Raw genomic sequence first — 16,415 nt, forward strand, 5'->3', positions numbered from 1 at the left:
TATAATTTTGCATGGGCAATTTGACTGCTCAGTCATTCATTCCAAACAACAGTAGACACAGATGAGATGAGGTGAAATGGGGTTTAACGTGATTTTTGCACTTATATAACGACGTGCATGCACATGTGTGTGGCTTCTTTTACTAGTCCGGACTGATGCCGATTTATAGTGCTGGCACAATGAGACACCATGCCGCAGTTTAACATGAATACCCCACTCAAACACAGTATACTGACTCTGAGCCCACCAGTCCTTGTTTTAGCCCCGTTATGCCGAGCGCCAGACAGGGTAACAATAAATAACATCTTTTAACGTCTTTTCGTATGACGCGGCCGGGGATCGATCCCCGGACCTTCCACTCTCTGGGCGAACGCTCTACCACTAGACCACGGGGACAGTAGACACACCAATGTATTGGAATAAACCCCAATCGTCATCAGTGTGTCGAGGCGCACGTGTAGACACATATAAAGAACGTGTTTCTACTAATTCGCACGTCTCTGTTTCAAAACACCATTTGTTTCACTATTTTTCATTTGTATTTAAAGATTGAATTTTTTTTATTATTGTGATTTTTAGATGCTGAGTTAAATCAAAAGCGTACATTAATACTATGGACCTACTGCTTTATCTCTAGAACTATATACTGGTATCAATGTGTGAATACTTCATAAGTATGTTTCGTCAATCAGAGTAGCAAGCGACTTTCAGGGAAGTTATCAATGTCATCGACATGTGTGATTTATTTTATGCCGGAAAGTTGCTGTTGTGCTATGCAGTGACCTCATGGCGTAGATAGAGAGCCTGCCCGGAGAGTTGAAGTCTGTGGTACGCTCCAATTTCGCGTCATACCGATGAAAGATGGTACTTGTTGTTACCCTGCATGGCGTTTGGTCTTATGGGGATAAAACAAGGATTGGTCGGCTCGGAGCAGCCACAGCCAGCCACAGCCAGCCACACACACACACACACACACACACACACACACACTAAGAAGCGGATATTTGCCTAAACACTCACTTTAGATTGGGGGCGGTCGGGTAGCATAGTGGTAAAAGCGTTCGCTCGTCACACCGAAGACCGGGTTCGATTCCCGACATGAGTACAATGTGTGAAGCACATTTCTGTCCCACGTCCTGATATTGCTGGAATGTTACTAAAAGCGGCGTAAAACCATACTCACTCACTCACATGATTTGGTTGCAAGTTGGATTAGCGTTCAAACTGTAATATCATCTCTGTCACGCGGTTTATGTCGCCTCTGGTGGAGTATCCAATTAACTAAAAAGAAATCCGGGTTTCAGAACGTCTATTTCAAATTTAGGATACCCATTGATCTATGCATTCTCCAAAATAACAGCCACAAATCCCCTTTCCATATTCATGAGAACGAAATCTGCAGTTTATGCCACAGAAGAATATATGATCACAAAATATCATTTTGACAATAACTCTTTTAGATGATTACTTTCTCCGTGTCATTTTTCTGCTATCGCGACTTAATGTGTTTTGTCACGAGCTGAAAGGCATGAGAACAATTAATTGATTTACTGACCATTTGCATCGATCGATGCAGATGAGACTGAAAGCATCCATACTAATTCCAGCATAAGTAAAGCGATGAGTGGATACGGACGCAGGATAACCTAGTACATGTGCACCGAGGTCATGATAACACAACCTTGTGTTCGAACATTCAGGCAATGTTTGTTTGTTTGTTTGTTTTTTTGTTGTTTAACGCTGCACTCAGCAATATCCCAGCTATATGATGGCGGACTGTAAATAATCGAGTCTGGTTCACACAATCCAGTGATTGATATCATGAGCATCGATCCACGCAATTGGGATACGATGACATGCATGAAACAAGTCAGCGAGCTTCACCCCCCGATCCCGTTAGTCGCCTCTTACGACAAGTATAGTCGGAATCGTTGATATGGTCTCTGCTTTCAGCAGGTATTTCGTATAATTATGGAGAGGGTTTTTTTTGCTTTTACTTTAACAATTACGTTTGCTTCGGTGTTAATTTGCCGCTTTCCATAAATATTCATTTCCACTGTCTGACAAAAACAAAAGCTCTGTGACATCTTCAAACACTTTTATTTCACTTAAGAAAAAGGTTGAGCCAAGACATGGTGATTTAAAGAAAAATGTGGTATGGGCTTACAAATTCCATATTTAAATTGAAAAAAGGTATGGTATACTTGTAGTCGTTGTTGGTGAGCTATTATTTATATTTAGATAAAACTTTGCAACTTGAATTTTCCAGAAATAAAAGGTTTCGTGAATACTTGTTACTCCGAACTGTATCTCTTAAAGTTCATTCAGACGGACAAACAACTGTCCGATTTAATGAATTATGGCTGCGATGTATTGCCCGGATGACAGGAGTCTGGATTAACGAGGTTTCACTGTATACCCACAACGGATCAGTCAATGACGATATTGATCCAGACAAAAGTAACAATGTCTACTTACCACACACAATACACGACAGCACAGGAAATGAATACTGCTATGTGTGCACTCACCATGTGGCAGTAGCTGAACCTGTCAAACTAGACATTTATGTGATCTGAAAATGTCCAGCACTTCGGGCGGACATACGTTTGTTAAACAACACTTACGTGTTGAAAAATATCTAAGACATGGCAACTAAAAGATTAAAAATGTTCAAAGTCCTACGAGGCCTGGTCAAAATGTTCTAATCCTAACAAACAAAACCTACAATTGTGAAAGTGTTGGGGTTTTTTATTTTGCAACGTAATCGCCCTGAATTTCAATACACTTCTCATATTGATAGTGAAGATTTTTAATTCTAGTCAGGAAGAAGTTTTCTGAAGCCACTCTGAAAAACCCAAAGACGGCAGCTGTGAGGTCATCGTCGTCGTCATTGCGCTTTCCACGATGGTGTTCTTTCAGTTTAGGAAACAGGTGGAAATCACTTGGTGCCAGGTCTGGCGAGTATGGCGGGCGAGGAAGCTCTTCGAATCCACATTGTCGCAAGTCGAGAGGTGTGAGAAGAGGCATTGTCATGAAAAAATAGAACTCAAGCAGTCAGTATTCCTCGCCATTTTTCTTTGATAGAATATCTCAGTCGATAAAGAAAATCTGCATAGAAGGCACCAGTGATCGTCTTTTGACTTTGAAAGTTAGTCAGACTTAGATCCTTTTTGACCAGCCTTTGTATAACAGTGTCAAATGCTGAAGGACTCCAGCCGGACGGTATAATTAACACGTGTCAGTTTTGACGTTCGGTGTCATATTTCATGTGCGTGTCACGATGCATGTGTCATATATAAGACATCTTATTTTCATCCACATACCTTTTAATACAAGAATGTCATTACCTCGTGGATGATATCGGAATGATGACAGCCTAATTGATATATGTGTCATAATAATTATTACAGGGCACACAGTCAGTTACTAGATATACACACATCAACATCATTATATGTGTACCTACTGGTTAGTGGACGGCTACAGCACACACACACACCAGCGTATGTAGCACCTGGTGGGTGGACGGCTAGTAGCGTGTAGCAATGGATCAGTGGACGGCTACAGCTCACACACATCAGTGTATGTAGCTACTGGTGGGTGGACGGCTAGTAGTGTGTAGCAATGGATCAGTGGACGGCTACAGCACACACATCAGCGTATGTAGCTACTGGTGGGTGGACGGCTAGTAGTGTGTAGCAATGGATCAGTGGACGGCTACAGCACACACATCAGCGTATGTAGCTACTGGTCAGTGGACGGCTAGTAGTGTGTAGCAATGGATCAGTGGACGGCTACAGCACACACATCAGCGTATGTAGCTACTGGTGGGTGGACGGCTAGTAGCGTGTAGCAATGGATCAGTGAACGGTTACAGCACACAAACATCAGCGTATGTAGCTACTGGTGGGTGGACGACTAGTAGTGTGTAGCAACTGGTCAGTGGACGGCTACAGCACACACAGCCTATGTAGCTACTGGTGGGTGGACGGCTAGTAGTGTTTAGCAACTGGTCAGTGGACGGCTACAGCACACACATCAACGTATGTAGCTACTGGTGGGTGGACGGCTAGTAGCGTGTAGCAGCTTGTCTGTGGACGGTTACAGCACACATCAGCGTATGTAGCTACTGGTAGGTGGACGGCTAGTAGTGTGTAGCAATGGATCAGTGGACGGCTACAGCTCACACACATCAGCGTATGTAGCTACTGGTGGGTGGACGGTTAGTAGAGCGTGTAGCAACTGGTCAGTGGACGGCTACAGCACACACATCAGCGTATGTAGCTACTGGTGGGTGGACGGCTAGTAGTGTGTAGCAACTGGTTAGTGGACGGCTACAGCACACACAGCCTATGTAGCTACTGGTGGGTGGACGGCTAGTAGTGTTTAGCAATGGATCAGTGGACAGCTACAGCACACTTACATCAGCATATGTAGCTACTGGTCAGTGGACGGCTAGTAGTGTGTAGCAATGGATCAGTGGACGGCTACAGCACACACATCAGCGTATGTAGCTACTGGTGGGTGGACGGCTAGTAGTGTGTAGCAATGGATCAGTGGACAGCTACAGCACACTTACATCAGCGTATGTAGCTACTGGTCAGTGGACGGCTAGTAGTGTGTAGCAATGGATCAGTGGACGGCTACAGCACACACATCAGCGTATGTAGCTACTGGTCAGTGGACGGCTAGTAGTGTGTAGCAATGGATCAGTGGACGGCTACAGCACACACATCAGCGTATGTAGCTACTGGTGGGTGGACGGCTAGTAGTGTGTAGCAGCTTGTCTGTGGACGGTTACAGCACACACATCAACGTATGTAGCTACTGGTCAGTGGACGGCTAGTAGTGTGTAGCAATGGATCAGTGGACGGTTACAGCACACTTACATCAGCGTATGTAGCTACTGGTCAGTGGACGGCTAGTAGTGTGTAGCAATGGATCAGTGGACGGTTACAGCACACACATCAACGTATGTAGCTACTGGTGGGTGGACGGTTAGTAGAGCGTGTAGCAACTGGTCAGTGGACGGCTACAGCTCACACACATCAGAGTATGTAGCTACAGGTGGGTGGACGGCTAGTAGTGTGTAGCAATGGATCAGTGGACGGTTACAGCACACACATCAACGTATGTAGCTACTGGTGGGTGGACGGTTAGTAGAGCGTGTAGCAACTGGTCAGTGGACGGCTACAGCTCACACACATCAGCGTATGTAGCTACTGGTGGGTGGACGGCTAGTGGCGTGTAGCAATGGATCAGTGGACGGTTACAGCACACACATCAGCGTATGTAGCTACTGGTGGGTGGACGGTTAGTAGCGTGTAGCTACTGGTTAGTGGACGGCTAGGAGCGTGTAGTAACATGCATCTGTGTAGCTACTTGTTAGTAGAAGGTTATAGAACATGCATGTGTGTAGCTTCTTGTTAGTGGAATGTTATAGAACATGCATACGTGTAGCTACTTGTTAGTGGAATGTTATAGCACATGCATATGTGTAGCTACTTGTTAGTAGATGGTTATAGAACATGCATGTGTGTAACTTCTTGTTAGTGGAATGTTATAGAACATGCATATGTGTAGCTACTTGTTAGTGGAATGTTATAGCACATGCATATGTGTAGCTACTTGTTAGTAGAAGGTTATAGAACATGCATGTGTGTAACTTCTTGTTAGTGGAATGTTATAGAACATGCATATGTGTAGCTTCTTGTTAGTAGAAGGTTATAGAACATGCATATGTGTAGCTACTTGTTAGTGGAATGTTATAGAACATGCATATGTGTAGCTACTTGTTAGTGGAATGTTATAGAACTTGCATGTGTGTAGCTACTTGTTAGTAGAAGGTTATATCACATGCATATGTGTAGCTACATGTTAGTGGAATGTTATAGAACATGCATACGTGTAACTACTTGTTAGTGGAATGTTATAGAACATGCATATGTGTAGCTACTTGTTAGTAGAAGGTTATAGAACATGCATATGTGTAGCTACTTGTTAGTAGAAGGTTATAGAACATGCATATGTGCAGCTACTTGTTAGTGGAATGTTATAGAACATGCATATGCGTAGCTACTTGTTAGTAGAATGTTTTAGAACATGCATATGTGCAGCTACTTGTTAGTTAAATGTTATAGCACATGCATATGTGTAGCTTCTTGTTAGTAGAAGGTTATAGAACATGCATATGTGTAGCTACTTGTTAGTGGAATGTTATAGAACATGCATATGTGTAGCTTCTTGTTAGTAGAATGTTATAGAACATGCATATGTGCAGCTACTTGTTAGTTGAATGTTATAGAACATGCATGTGTGTAGCTTCTTGTTAGAGGAATGTTATAGAACATGCATATGTGTAGCTACTTGTTAGTAGTAGGTTATAGCACATGCATGTGTGTAATTATTTGTTAGTAGGTTATAGCACATGCATATGTGTAACTATTTGTTAGTAGGTTATAGCATATGCATGTGTGTAACTATTTGTTAGTAGGTTATAGCACATGCATGTGTGTAACTATTTGTTAGTAGGTTATAGCACATGCATGTGTGTAACTATTTGTTAGTAGGATATAACACATGCATGTGTGTAGCTATTTGTTAGTAGGTTATAGCACATGCATGTGTGTAACTACTTGTTAGTAGAAGGTTATAGCCTATGCATGTGTGTAGCTACTTGCTAGTAGAAGGTTAGAGCACATGCATGTGTGTAACTATTTGTTAGTAGGTTATAGCACATGCATATGTGTAACTATTTGTTAGTAGGTTATAGCACATGCATGTGTGTAACTACTTGTTAGTAGAAGGTTATAGCCTATGCATGTGTGTAGCTACTTGCTAGTAGAAGGTTAGAGCACATGCATGTGTGGAACTATTTGTTAGTAGGTTATAGCACATGCATATGTGTAACTATTTGTTAGTAGGTTATAGCACATGCATGTGTGTAACTATTTGTTAGTAGGTTATAGCACATGCATGTGTGTAACTATTTGTTAGTAGGTTAGAGCACATGCATGTGTGTAACTATTTGTTAGTAGGATATAGCACATGCATGTGTGTAACTATTTGTTAGTAGGTTATAGCACATGCATGTGTGGAACTATTTGTTAGTAGGTTATAGCACATGCATGTGTGTAACTATTTTTAGTAGGTTATAGCACATGCATGTGTGTAACTATTTTTAGTAGGTTATCGCACATGCATGTGTGTAACTATTTGTTAGTGGGTTAAAGCACATGCATGTGTGTAACTATTTGTTCGTGGGTTAAAGCACAAGCCATTTACATTTAGCGAAACCATTCACAGATTGGTATTCTCAGAATGGGACATTGATAAAGCTCGATGGGCAGGGTTATTTCAAGACGTTTCAATTGGCCAAAGATGTTGTATTTGAAGTATACTATGCAATTGCTAGACAAAATATAATAGTTTGTTCCTGGACAAGTTTTGTCAGTATAGCCAGCCGTAGGTGGCGTATCGTGATAGAGAGACACCACTGAAAAAATGTTCCTTCAGTATGAATACTAGTACGTTTCATATGTCGCCTGGCTATGTGATATTCGTGAACGGGTAATCTATAGAGTAGCTGCATTACAGGACAAATCTAGGCACAGAGACAACGAAATAGTTCAACAGGGACTGCGTCAGTTGGTCACTCCGAGAAGCCAGTATGTCTCCATCATTCCCTTGCCCTGAAATTATAAAAATGTCATACCAATATATATGCATTCATTGATACATAAAACTTAAATGTTTTAGGCTTATCATTTGGGGAATATGGTTTGATGATACCGGAATTTAAGCACGAGTGTCGTAAACATAGTATGATATGAACACGAATATAACGTTCTATTTATTACCGAAGGAGATGTCTACATACAAGAATTTTAGTGTTTATCGAGGACAGCAAGACGCAACAGCAGCGGAACCACAACTTGTCGAATGACGTCAACAATCATGAGCCATGACGTCGTTTCTAGTGTAACGTCATTCAGACCTCACGTCACAATAAGATTCAAATGACGTCAACAATGCCGTCCGGATGACGGAAACAATACACTGTTCTCTCGTGACGTGATATGACCCCAAGGCACATATGATTTTTATGAACCCCGATATGTTTGCCCTCGTAAGTAATAATGTGCATTAAGTTTGATATTTTAAAAATCTCCTGGCTAGCGTCTTGGCAAATCTACAATGTGGCAGACATGTTGGGAGTTACTCAGCGTCAGGTATGACGTCTAAAGGAATCCTAATAAGAAAACGTTTCAGAAGGTCATATACTTTTATCTCAACAAATCCTCTTGACTTCAGGTTGAACATGTCGAACCTCCCCAGAAGGCCTGCTGTGCTTCCACTAATGTGAATCTTCAGTTCTGAAAGGAGACATTAGAACCATATTTATTCTTAATTATTGAGGCTAGTTGTTTTCGAGCAGAGACCCGGTTCGATACTCTACATGGGTAGAAAGTGTGAAGGTCATGGCTCGTGTCCCCGCTCGTGTCTCACTCACTCACTCACTCATTCATTCCGTCATTCATTAGTAGCGTGTAGCAACTGGTTACCGGACGGTTACAGCACACACACACCAGCGTATGTAGCTGGTAACAGCGTAACACTCCACTCACTCACTCACTCACCCACTCACTCACTCACTCACCCACTCTCTCATTCCTTATAAATATATACACACGACCAGTGATGCTGATCAGAGGATAATTCCCTACAGCAGCTCCCTTTTGTAAATTGCATTACAAACTACATAGGCCGCGTATTCCAGAGGGGAGATTATGTTCCCTTGCAATATACCTGCTAGAAGAGAATGATTTGCTTGCACAATTCTGGGGCACATTTCCAATAGAATCTGGAACCATGTATCAACATACTTGGGAAAGCATATCATTTATATTCTGTGAATATATCTTAAATTTGAAAAATGTATTATATTATAACCTTAAGTCTTTTCATCTGTTGCATCCAATAGCTCTCATTCGAGTACATAGGTATGTGATATCAAATACAGTAAACTACGTTTATAACGAACACGCTTATAACGAATTCAAACTTGCGGATATAACGAACTGTTTCTTTGGGTCCCAGCCATTTGCTGCATATATGCTGTATATATATTTATAACGAATTACGGTTATAACGAACTAAAACAAGTGGTACCTTTGAGTTCGTTATAACCGTAGTTTACAGTACGTGATTCTGTAAAAGGGTATTTTGTATAAGAGCAACGTTCTATATATATAGATGCCAGTGTGAGGTTGGGGAAATAACAGTCGTAACCTTTCAACCTAAATAAATATAAAAAGTCAACACCAATTATCCGACGAAACAGATTCCATTTGGGGTAAAACCAGAATAGCGGTGAAAACTATATAAACGGATCAGTGATGCCCAGGTGGTCGAGAAAAAGGGTAAACATATCCTGCTCCACCGGTAGACCTGCTACTGACACAATTTGCATAAGAAAGTATGTGTTTGTTGCCTGACACAATTATAGGTAGTCACACCAAGGGGCCGTTTTGAAAAGTAGTTCAGTAATATCATGGTCTGTCACCTTGATATGATACGGGTCTCAGATATGGGTGTACGTGACTGTGATCATTTCACTGGGTCAACCTGCTGTGGATTGTTCGCACAGTCAGGGGGTTGAAGTTCGCAAAACTTTAGCCAAGAAAAACATTTCCTGTGTTCATAAGGACTCCATGACTCGGAAGAAACTGCGGAGGTTTGAAGGCAAATAAAACATCATTATAACATACAACACCTGGACAATTTGTGGACGATGACGTCACTTCCTGGTGATGGAATTCTCCCGTATGAAACATGTCATGAATATATAGCAGATACATATTAACATGTCCATAAAATTCCCCTTCTGCCGATTCCTTACCGTAATGCTAAAGCCCCAAATGAAGCAAGTCTAGATTTGCCATAGGTTCAGGCTGAATCTCCCATCTTACTTTCAAATTATATGTGGCTGCTTGTTTTTATCAAAGTAATATATATTCAGAGAATAAGTGTTAGTCTAGATGGGACCAATAGATCAGGTGGTCCTGCACGGTGACTTGGTTGATTGGTGTCAACGCATGGCGTGGATCTTTGCTCACAATATCAAGGAGCTAAACCTTGATAGAACCATTCTGTGGAAAGCAGCATGTGCGTGAATCAGTGACTAAGGCAGAGGTCAAATTACTTATATTAAAAGACGATTAGGATGGCAGGACCTAACAGCCTGCTGTGGATTGTTCGCACAAGCCAAGGTGTTGTGAAGTTAGCAAACCTTTAGTCAATCGATTGTTTACAGGCCACTGTGAAATACACGGAACGCTGCGTGCGGCGTTAAACAACAAACAAACAAACAAACCGTAGGTCAAATTATGAAAGGAGACATGGTGTAGTGACATCTAGGTGTATTGAGATGTTACCTTCCCCATGAGATTCCATCCGGGAGGCAGTATTTACTGTATCACCGAAGAGGCAGTAGCGGGGCATCTTCAGACCGACGACTCCAGCAACAACGGGTCCTGGAGACAACATGTTTTACATATGTTTATTACATACGTTTTCCAGGAAAGATGATTTAGAAGTGATGTTAAATGCAAGAGATACTGATTGATTATCATTTCAGAACAAGACCATTCGGATCTATGTACAAGACACTTGTAAAGAAATATCTGACCAATTTCTAGTGTTGTCTGTAGGGTCGGTTTGAAAGGTATGAGGAAGGCGTGTATGAGACTATGAACATCACTGCAGTATCATTAGATGTGCATTATTACAAATAACAATGCAGGCTCGCTGACTTGGTTGATGCATGTCATCGATCCCAATTGCGTGGATCGATGCTCATGACATTAATCACTGGATTGTCTGGTCCAGACTCGATTATTTTACAGACCGCCGTCATATAGCTGGAATATTGCTGAGTGCGGCGTTTAACAACAAACCAACCAACCAACCAACAAATAACAATGAATACTGGTACGTCCAAGTATATATGAAATTATCATACATGATTCTAAATGTACGTTATTTGAACAAATGAAACGTGTGGAACTTGCCTTGGAGCAATATTCAAAGGTGTGATGCAGATTGTTTACGAAGGCTGCTTATAAAAGATGCATATAGGAAGTTCAAATAGAATTGGTCCATGAATATGTGCCTCAGTTTAACAACAATGATTTATTAAAGTATATCTCAAAAGATTTGGCCAATAAAACAGTAAGGATCGCGCCATAACAAAATTCGGCAACTAACTTCACGTTCCAGCCACATCATCAAATGGTCTGAAATATTTATTACATTCATATCTTATACAGAGTGGACTGAAACATCGCGAATTTAACATACCCGAGTGCAAGCCAATGCGCAGCAAAAGCTTTTCGTCTGGCAAGTGTCGAATTTTGAACGTGGTGACCTCTTTCAGCAAAGCCAGTGACATCCGGGCAATCTCTGAGACGTGTCGATTTCCGTTCTTTTGTGGGAGTCCCGAAACTACCATGTAGGCATCGCCGATTGTTTCTACCTGTGTACGGAAAATACTGGCTATACATCATTGAACTGTAGATGTGGGTGATGATTTAATATAACAGGAGGTGAGATGATGTGCTGTTTAACGTCGCGTTCAAAATGATTGCATTTATATAGTTGCGTGCCGTGTGTGCGTGTCAGTGTGTGCGTCTGCTTATACGGACTAATGCCGGTTTTACAGTGCTAGCGCAAATGCCGAAGCTTAACATGGCTACCCCACTCAGACACAGTACACTGATTCCGAGATGACCAGTCGTTGTTTTAGCCCCTTAATGCCGAGCACCAGACAGGGTAACAACATGTGCAATTGTTAACATCTTTTGGTATGACGTAGCAGGGGAGTGAACCGTAACGGAAAGGACAACCTTTTCTCGAACCCCGACCTTCCGCTCTCCGGGCAAACGCTCTCCAGTAGACCTATGATGCGGTTATGTAGTAGGAGTTATACATTCAGATGTGACCTAAACTATCACCAACCTTATAGACATCAAATCTGTCGATAATGGCATCGAAACAAGTGTAGAGATCGTTGAGAAGGTCAACCACCTGGAAAGGATATCACATATCCGATTATATTAGTTGTTTTTTTAACTCTGCCTATCGCACAGTTCCCTATGCAGCAACGTTCGCAGCGTAAACGTCAGGGTCTTTGTGGCTGGAATCATACCTCTGTCACACGGAACAAACAAAAAGGACTGAAAAGGTGCACTTGATACCTACAAACTATAATGCCATTAATGACGAACTACTGTGACTAGCGACTTACATGGAAGGGTGTTGACATAGAAACTAGCGACTCACATGGAAGGGTGTTAACATAGAAACTAGCGACTCACATGGAAGGGTTTTAACATAGAAACAAGCAACTCACATGGAAGGGTGTTAACATAGAAACAAGCGACTCACATGGAAGGGTGTTGACATCGAGACTAGCGACACACATGGAAGGGTGTTGACATCGTGACTAGCGACTCACATGAAAGGGTGTTAACATAGAAACTAGCGACTCACATGGAAGGGTGTTAACATAGAAACTAGCGACTCACATGGAAGGGTGTTAACATAGAAACAAGCAACTCACATGGAAGGGTGTTGACATCGAGACTAGCGACACACATGGAAGGGTGTTGACTTCGTGACTAGCGACTCACATGGAAGGGTGTTGACATAGAAACTAGCGACTCACATGGAAGGGTGTTGACATGGCAACTGGTGCATCATCTTGAAGGGTTTTGACATGGCTACCAGAGACTCACCAATTGGAAAGGGTGTATACATAGTGATTAGCAACTGACCTGGAAGGGTGTTGACATGGCGGAGATGGTTGTGAAGCCGCAGACGTCACTGAAGTAGATGGTGACACTCTCGAAGTCCTCTGGATCGACTCTAAAGCCTTGGCGTAGACTGTTTGCTACTGATCTGAAACAAAGTAAAACGATCACTTGTAACGATAACGACATGCTACCTAGAGCAAATAAGGACGTTTTTAATATTAACTTTAAGTATAATCGTTTTGGCTCACGTATCGAGATGTGGTGTTACTTCATTGAATACAGTTAATGCATATGGTCGAGAAGTCTTTTCCTGCACAGTACGCTCTGCGTTACATCCAACAACTCCCGAGATACTAGCACTACACAAAGAGTGACATCGCCCGCCTTCCCCTTTAGAGACCTTATAATGAGAATTGACAAATGCTGTGTAGTGTTCTTTACTCTCAAGCAATCTAACCACCTCTTACCACCAGACCTCACCTTTACCAGTCTCTCCCATCAAAGTAGATACCTAAGCAGGATGTGTAATATAGTTATGTGAGGGTTATGTCAAGGGGTATGCGCGGAGGAGATGTGGCTATGGATTCTCCCTGAGAAGTATTCTGCCATCTACATTTCAAAACATCTGGGCTATCAGCCTTTGATTTTTTTACCCATGTCCTAGAGGGTCTCAGCCAGAACCTTCATTTCTTCAGCCTCTGAAGACATGTTTTTGAATAACCCTTACAATAACTAAAGAATTTGGAATTGCAGGTGATTTCAAGAGCATGGTCAGACGAGTGAAAGATAAAATGTCACATTGTATAATGACACAAATAACAACACGGCCGTTGGGCCCATTGTCCAGTGTACTTGGTATGATGGTTTAAAACCTCCCTTGCCGAGATGCACAGCGTCACGTACCTTGGCAGTATCTGGTAGAGGAGTTCTTCCGACTTCTTCTTCTCCTCCTGCAACTCAATGGTCTTCTCATCCACCAGCTTCTCCAGGTTGTTGGCATACTGTTCCATACGACGGAGGAGGCTGTCCATCAGACTACCACTCGCCCCGAAACGACTGAAATAGGGAGTTCAACCCTACATTCACTATACATACTAGGGGTGCTGCACAGGTCTGAGTCTAACTAACAATGATGGACAATGTTAATGGAGTTGGTTGCTTAATATTACTCAACATTCTATCCCCAGACATCGGCCTCGAAGAACAACACCTTCAGTGGGCTTTTCCTTGACTTTTAGCCTTGATATTCTTTAAGCGGAGTAGCATTATATTGACTATGAATGGTTTGACACTTCGGGTGGTATTCCCCCAGTAAAATTCTATTGGATTCCCTTAAACCGAATCCATCATTTGCCAACTGATGGAACAGACGTTGCCGTCTTCGTGGAAGACGATGTTTCCACTGCTTTGACAGCTGTTTAGTCTCTGGCTGATTGTGGCAAACCCAAGAATCACCAATGGTTACATATCAACAAAATCAGCAAGGTCTGCATCAAAAAGATGTAAATGATGAACCCTGTGTGTTTCTGATTAGGAATGAGAAACCTTAGCGTGCTGCAACCTTTGTTATGCCCAGTTCCTCATACTGTTCCGAACTTTCCCATGAGAGATGCCTACTATATTTGGCTGTGTGGCGTGTGGTAACTTGTGCATCATCGACCATCAGATCATGTATTTGATGAACATTGTCTTTAGTGGTGGCCTTCCTGATCCTGGGTCATCTCAGAGGCTCTCTTATACCCAGTCTTAACAAAGGAAGGAGCATCTTCCTCTGAAGTTGACACCATGTCCGCATTGATGCTGTTGGAGTAAGCCCTTGGAGATGCTTGATGGACAGCGCGGTGGCCAGTTTTGTTCAATTCCATCAACGGAGAATACCTTATCACTTTGATGCTTGTACAAAAAGGTCTGTCTGATTGTGTATATGGTTCAATTGCAGCTTGTAAGCATGGGAAGTATTTTACTTCAATACATTCAAATTGTTACAGGTTTACTACATACATATACTTCGAAGTTAGTCATAGAACCTTCCGGCCACTACTCGTATATCCAGCATCCCCCAACCCTTCAGACAGACTGACAAAATGATTGCAGCAAATGGTATGTTCACATACAGATTGGGGCGGTGGACCAGCCTGTTCGTTCAGACATTGGTTTGTCAATCGGGGTACCATTTCAGAAAACACCAGAAATGGGCTTCACGCATTGTACCCATGTGGGGAATCGAACCAGGGTCTCCGGCGTGACGAGCGAACACTTTAACCTCTAGGCTACTCACACCCTGCTGGAAATTACTTATGTAAGTGTATCGTGTTCTTTAGTGCAGTTGTAGTCGGTATGTCAACACCCTTACAGGCAATATGCAGCAAAGGTTCCTGCCAGCAAAGTAGTTAGTACGAGCGATGGTCCACACAGGTGACGCTTTCTTCTCATCAATGGGCACCTATGACAAGCATTATTCACTGAGGACATTTTGTACCCTAGAAGTCCCACGAAGATCGTGTCTTGAACCAAATACGGCCACTTGTAATACAAGACAGTTGAGTAGCCTTTTGGTTAAAGCGTTCGCTCATCAAGCCAACTGACAGACTTTGATACAAGACATGGAAACAATTTGCGAAGCCCATTTCACGCGTCCCCCACTATGATATGACTGGAATATTACTAAATGCGGCGTAAAACTATACTCATACATTCATTCGTTTGTATCAGGAACAACGAAGCAGATAAACAAATTCATGAAACCCACACGGGCACAATGGAACCCTATTGTGCTTCAGATAATGGTCGCGGAGTGTAGGTGGATGGATGACTGTGTTTCGGAAGCTTAACTTCTGAGATTTGGTCCTGCCCACAATGAAGCACATGTAGAACATGTCTCATTAGGCAAGTGCCTTTCTTCGAAATATGCCTCTGTTCGCCCAGTATTGAATGGGTACCCGGTAGTACGAGATGGTACTGTGACTGTTAACCTTCAACGCTTCGCAAGCAGCTTGTGTTGTTTATTCCCCAGTGAGATGAAAAAAGACCTATTGACACGCGTAATAATGTACTACTTTGAGCAAGCCTTAGGGTGCGGATCTTGGCGCACTATAAACATGCACATTATTAGTATGATAACGTACGCAGCGAGAGTCTTGAGTGCCTTCCTGATGGCGTTGAAGTGCGGACGACGGCCAGCATCCTCCTCCCAACACGTCTCCATCAATATGGCTAGATCCCGCATGCTGTCCGCCACAGCAATCTTCGGTCGGAATGACGGCACACCTCCTCTCTTTACTTTGTGGAGTACGCCTTAAAATCGTCAGAAAATAGGGGTCGGTGTTTTACGTATACTCGTCATCCTTTTACAAGTTATTAACATTCTATAACGCATCATATTAAACATCTCTACGATTGTATTCACATCCTCAGCAGAAATACTTCCAAATCATCTCTTTTTACCCCAAAATGATGTACCGATACTTTAAGTACAGACAGATAAGAGAACATTGACACCCTGCTAATCCGACCCGTGAAGATCCGGGGTAGAATAGGTCTTCAGTAACCCAGGCTTGCCGTAAAAGGCGACTATGCTTGTCGTAAAAGGCGACTAAC

General features: G+C 42.4%; 1 protein-coding gene across 1 annotated transcript in view; it reads right to left on the reverse strand.

The window, feature by feature from the left end:
* Nucleotides 1-7,646: 7,646 nt before the first annotated feature.
* The window catches only part of LOC139464153 (atrial natriuretic peptide receptor 1-like), a 34,900-nt gene continuing 26,131 nt past the window's right edge, over nt 7,647-16,415 (reverse strand). Inside the window, exons 16-23 of the mRNA XM_071245682.1 lie at nt 15,944-16,112; nt 13,722-13,874; nt 12,840-12,963; nt 12,022-12,090; nt 11,365-11,539; nt 10,440-10,538; nt 8,287-8,378; nt 7,647-7,694 (exon numbers count right to left, since the gene is read on the reverse strand). Coding sequence (XP_071101783.1) covers nt 7,647-7,694; nt 8,287-8,378; nt 10,440-10,538; nt 11,365-11,539; nt 12,022-12,090; nt 12,840-12,963; nt 13,722-13,874; nt 15,944-16,112 — 929 coding nt within the window. The remainder of the gene's footprint in view (nt 7,695-8,286; nt 8,379-10,439; nt 10,539-11,364; nt 11,540-12,021; nt 12,091-12,839; nt 12,964-13,721; nt 13,875-15,943; nt 16,113-16,415) is intronic.

Source organism: Haliotis cracherodii, unplaced genomic scaffold, assembly GCF_022045235.1.
Source record: "Haliotis cracherodii isolate W230 unplaced genomic scaffold, xgHalCrac1.p SCAF_16, whole genome shotgun sequence".
NCBI lineage: Eukaryota > Metazoa > Mollusca > Gastropoda > Lepetellida > Haliotidae > Haliotis > Haliotis cracherodii.